Raw genomic sequence first — 5407 nt, forward strand, 5'->3', positions numbered from 1 at the left:
TCTTTATAATTTTTTAATTTCAACATAAATTTTATAAACTACTATCTTATTTTAATGGTGAAAAGAATTGAAAGGAGTTTTTTAATTTCAAGTAGCATTAAGTTGTAATTTTTAACTACATGCGTTTTTATAAGTAAATTATGTTATGAATTATTTTTATATATAAAATTTAAGATTATTTTTAGAATTTCTTAATTTAAATAAATTTTATGAACTGCTATTTTATATTATAATTGCGACAAGAATTTAGAAAAAATTTATTTTTCAAATAATATTGAAAACGTTATTTCTTTTTCAAGTATCGTTCAAATTGAAAATTTTTAGCCTTTATTTTTGAACGATTAAAACGAGCGCCATTATGAAGTACGGAGATGACTTCCGGTCACTATTGTTGTGGCAATAATTGGAAAGATTGGAAATCATCATCGCTTCAAAATGGCGCTGTTTTAAGCGCAATCCGGGACTGCATGACCGTAACGTCCGATTTATTAACACGACGCATTCGAACGATTACAGATTCGTTCGGTTAGGTAACCGATTGCTCTTTTCTTATTTATGATATCTCAGATTTCCCTTGAAAAAAATTTGGAGAGATTTTTTTGCGTCTCAAACTTTTCTCTGAGTATTTAGCTTTGCAAATCGGATTTACCTCTCAGGTGTGTCCGAAGATTGCAATTCTCACTCGTGTCTGCAGATTCGATGATTCACCGTGATGATCGAGGCGCGAAAGAATTCGAATTTATATTTAATTGTACGCCGAAAATAAGATTGATCAAATGCTGTCTCGATCGAATATAGGTATTTAAGACAGAAAATTCAGCGGATTTATTTAAAAAATCCAAGTTTACTTATTTACGCGTTTAGAATGTATATTTTTAGCAGAGGCCGGCATCTCTGAAATCTTAATGTGCAAATTTCACTTTGGTAAGAATTAGGTTAGAAATGGTTAGGGCATTATCTGCGAAATAACTGCAGATTATTTTAATACTCTCTCTTACACGCACATGCACATCGAGAGAAATTAATTTAGAAAAATATATATAGCTTTTAATCTAAATTTCAGGTTTTTTTTTTTAGTTATTTGTAACTTAAATTTAACGCAATCGTAGTAGTGAATTTCGAAGAGTTGTATGGATTCAATTGTGCATATAGTTGACGTTGGAATTTTATCAATGCGTCGTCGATCGAGAAGATAATGAATTAAAGACGCGATCGAATAATTACTTGTAGAATTTCGCATCTAGCACTCGGAACCAAATTAAATGAACTGCAAATATTAGAGGATAATTAAACATTTATTATGTAAATTTTTTCCCCACTTTAGTTAATGTGCTTTATTTAATTACACATTCTGTACCAAATTATTTTCTAGAGATTGCAATGCAAACATATACAGGCTAATATTTATCTTTTCCTTGCTGGGAGGATATAATCATTGCTGATCAACGACTGTTTTTTAATTGTTAAATAGCAATTATATTTAAGAAGTGAGTTTATGTTTTACACATGATATTTTCTATTGCATATCAAGTATTTATAAAGTTATTCTTTTTTCAGAACAAATAAACATCAGTTTTACCAGAATGTCTTTCGGAGTTCAAGAAACAGGACCTTATGAGTCTTCAGATCAGTACATCCAGATGCAGCAGCTACTGCCAAGAGAAAGTAAGTGTAGCTTATATTAAATATATGTATATTTATATTACATAAAGAGTGTCTATATCTACTTATATTAAATTTTTTATGAAACTATGAGAATATGAAATGATATTTCTAGGAAAAAATGATGGATACACCATGTCAGATAATCTAAATGCCATTATTCCATATGCTACTTTAAGAATGCGCAATGTCACTAGTTTATCTAATGAGGAGTGTGCTAATGCTATTGCCAGTCACTTGCAATCAAGCAATAAGTTTATGCAGAATGATCCCCAGTCAGAACAATTCAGAATAGAGACAGTGAGGACGATACCGCAGTGCCTCACAGTGAAAAGATCTGTTAAATCACAGCTGGTGGTGACTGCTGATCAAAAGACGATTAAAAAATCGATTAGCTGTTGGAAATTGTTTCAATATAATGTTATTTTAAAGTTTGTAAAGGTAATTTTTTTTTACTGTTTATAATGCTGGTAGATTTTGTAGCAGTAGTTTGCTAGTACTTATTTATGTAATTTGCTAAGTTTTTGTGAATTACTATGTCTAATTGACTTGTGGGATTTGATCTTGTTATTATGTACTGTCTATTGTGGGATTTGATCTTGTTATTATGTATTTTCTTTACTACACAAATTAAATTTAATTAAATTTTTTCAAAAAGCCATTGTGTTATCTGTAAAGAAATTAAGAAACTTGAATTTTTCTTTTGGTACAGATTTGGATGATAATGCTGAACTTTTTATCGACAATGAAATTATGGCATCAAGCGATCAAAGCCATTGAGAGTCATCATGGAAGTGGTATAGCAACGTATTTCAAATTCTTAAGATGGTTACTCTTTCTCAACACAATTTCCTGCATTTTGAGGTGCATACATTTTATCTTTGTTTGCATCAAGAACTTACATTGATAATACTTTGACAAAAATTTTGATCTACTTTAAAGTTATTTAAAATTAAAAGAGAATTTTTTCTACCAATTCATAACTTTGTCTTATTTTGCTGGTGAAAGCAATACAATGCTTTACAATATTATTTTGATTTTTTTCTTTTATGTCATTTACTTAAGTTATAAATGAAGCAGTCGACGAGATTTAATGGATATATTTGATACTTACAGTGTAACTTTTATTGTGATTCCACAATCTTTAGATCAAACACACGTGTCAGACAATATTAAAGTATTGGATTTTTTAACAGGCAGCGTAAGCACAATCATTGTTTTATTATGAGCAGCATGTTTTTTTTTAAATAATTAGCGCACAACATCTTGATTTGCAGGGCTTTTTATCTCACACAATCATGTATTATGGTTTTTATTCCAATGGCACAGTAGATGCACCATTTGGAACCAAATATAGCATTCCATTTGCCTATTTCCTAACTCTCCTTTGTTGCTATGTAATTACGTTTGTTGTACTCTCTCTCAAGTATGTAAAAAATTAGTGATTAACATTTGATCAATTTGTAATTTAAGTGAACATAATTTAATTGAATATATATATATTTTTTAGAGTTATATCCTCTTATAAGTCTTACGTCGAGACACGTGGAAAAGTGCATAATTTATACAGCAATAAAATATTTTGCGGGTGGGACTTCAGCATATCTTCGCCAAAAACTGCTGCTTTGCAATCTGCATCAATTTACAAAGAACTAGAAGAGTTATTAGCAGAAACGAGACAACACTTACGTTTGCATTGGTTTGCCAAGTGTATGTCAATTATAATGCGACTTGCAGTAACGTCTATTGTTATATTTATCATTTGCGGCATTGGTGCACTTGTCTGGATACTGTTAAGCCATTACGAAGTAGAAGTGCCAGCAACTATTTCGGTTATGATTGTACCAATAATCATTACCACCATCATTTACATTTTTCCAGCAATTATATCCTATCTAGTAAATAGGCTAAATTTTTAATTGTAAATGATTTATTAGATTATTTAATATTTAATAAGTTATAATATTAATATTTTTAGGTTTCGCTAGAACGTTACGGCAGCAAACGTACGGAACTTTATGTGGCAGTCATCAGGAATTACACGGTTGCTGCAACAATAATTGGTACTTTATTTGTCTTCTGGGTAATCAACAGTACATCATATTGCTGGCAAACGTACTTAGGAGAAGAAATCTATCGTCTTATCATATTGGATTTCATTGCTTCACTATTCGGAGCGTGTTTGCATTTTATACGTTTCATGGTATATAAAAGATTTTCAACGAAAGTCGGCAGACCGGAATTCGATATCGCACGCAATACTCTAAATCTCATATACAATCAGACGCTCTTTTGGATGGGATTTTATTTCAGTCCATTAATATCCGTTATGATCGTGATAAAACTAATTTTCACGTTTTATGTGAAGAGGTATGAGCTGAAAAGGTATTACCAGCGGCCATCGCAGCCTTGGCGAGCGGCAAAAACGCACACGCTGTTTCTGGCACTTGCGTTTCTCAGCATTATTGCTGTATTGTTCACAATAGGATATGTTATCACAAATGTGAAAAGTGATGAGTGCGGACCGTTCAGAAATCATCCTCACACTTGGGATTTTATCGTCGACGGGATGTTATCGTTGAAGAGAGATAGTCCGTTCTGGAACGTTGTTTCGAAACTTACGAGGCCAGTAACCGGCGCTGCGATACTGGTCGGCATGTGGTAAATAGTTTATGAATTTATACATAAGTGTATATATTTAAGTAATGCACTTTTATTGTTATAGATACTTTATTAAATATTTTTATTGAAGTATTGCAGTGTATTGTCTTCGGGCAAAAGCAAACGCGAGTAAGGAGCTCATACAAATTTTGTCTAACATGCTTCTTCTACAATCTCAAGATAAACAATTTCTCTTAAAAAATTTTGGTAAATGTGCTAATAAACGTAAGTCATGTCTGCTATTAAATTATACGTACCTCTATGCAATCGTTAACAATTTTTTCTTAACTTTTAGGTGTTCCTGTTTCTAATGAGATTAATCCTACCCAGGATGTTGGACTTACTGAGCAAAATCATGAAAATGAAATTTTACTTTCTCGCCAACGCAACTTATCATCGACTAGTTTCGAAGAAACATGATTAGTTAATAATATGCACTAGTTGACAATTTGGCATAACAAACTGCTAAAGCATTAGAAATTTTACGATTAATTAAAATCTTACGTTTAATTTTTTTACGGTTATAATTACTTTTAAATTTCATTTAATAATATTATTCTCCTACTTCAAATTTGCCAAAATCTGAACATTCAAAACTGTCATATATGATAAAATAGAAACATATTTTTAACTTCTTATATAATACTACATAATAAAATAATTAAAATTATTTGTTTTTAATATAATTATATGTATTTGCGAAAGATGCCATATATACACAAACAATAATCCTTTATTCTAATATGTGTATAATATTCGTAATATTCTAGATTTGTACCTTTTTCCGATCGTTTCCAATAATCTCTATGCCGTTGTCATAGTTACGTGATATAGACATATATATGTTGATTGCCGTTGATACCGTTGATGGTTGATTCGAGCTAAGGAGAAATTACCTTTGTCGATATACTTGTTACTTGACAGTTTGGATCTGTCAACTACACATTAACGTAGATAAAATAGCAAACCCTATCAGCCCTCACAAAAACTTATTTATACTTTTTCTAGAGTAACAATATTGGACAATGATGAAAATACAGAATATTTGTTCTTTGGCTAGTCTTGCTAATTGTAATTAAAAAAA

At 30.9% G+C, this 5407-nt stretch overlaps 1 protein-coding gene across 5 annotated transcripts; it reads left to right on the top strand.

The window, feature by feature from the left end:
* The first annotated feature begins 303 nt into the window (after positions 1-303).
* On the top strand, positions 304-4993 carry LOC105201197 (transmembrane channel-like protein 5). Of its 5 annotated transcripts, none has more exons than XM_026135382.2 (11): positions 304-530; positions 1373-1487; positions 1558-1665; positions 1778-2103; positions 2375-2526; positions 2779-2863; positions 2940-3088; positions 3173-3560; positions 3641-4323; positions 4415-4548; positions 4619-4993. In XM_026135382.2, the coding sequence occupies exons 3-11, from the start codon at positions 1584-1586 to the stop codon at positions 4741-4743; spliced, it is 2124 nt and encodes a 707-aa protein (XP_025991167.1). In that variant the 5' UTR covers positions 304-530; positions 1373-1487; positions 1558-1583; the 3' UTR covers positions 4744-4993. The 5 variants fall into 5 exon arrangements, with proteins under 5 accessions (XP_025991167.1, XP_025991169.1, XP_025991168.1 ...); XM_026135383.2 differs by lacking the exon at positions 304-530 and adding an exon at positions 554-798; XM_039450346.1 differs by lacking the exon at positions 304-530 and adding an exon at positions 790-924.
* The last annotated feature ends 414 nt before the right edge of the window (positions 4994-5407 follow it).

Source organism: Solenopsis invicta, chromosome 6 (genome assembly GCF_016802725.1).
Source record: "Solenopsis invicta isolate M01_SB chromosome 6, UNIL_Sinv_3.0, whole genome shotgun sequence".
Classification (NCBI taxonomy): Eukaryota; Metazoa; Arthropoda; class Insecta; order Hymenoptera; family Formicidae; genus Solenopsis; species Solenopsis invicta.

Coding starts and splice junctions, on each gene's coding strand:
- LOC105201197 (XM_026135382.2), top strand. CDS start 1,584: ATGTCTTTCGGAGTTCAAGAAACAGGACCTTATGAGTCTTCAGATCAG. Junction 2,864..2,939: donor TGGATTTTTTAACAGGCAGC/GTAAGCACAATC, acceptor CTTGATTTGCAG/GGCTTTTTATCTCACACAAT. Junction 3,089..3,172: donor TTTGTTGTACTCTCTCTCAA/GTATGTAAAAAA, acceptor TATATTTTTTAG/AGTTATATCCTCTTATAAGT.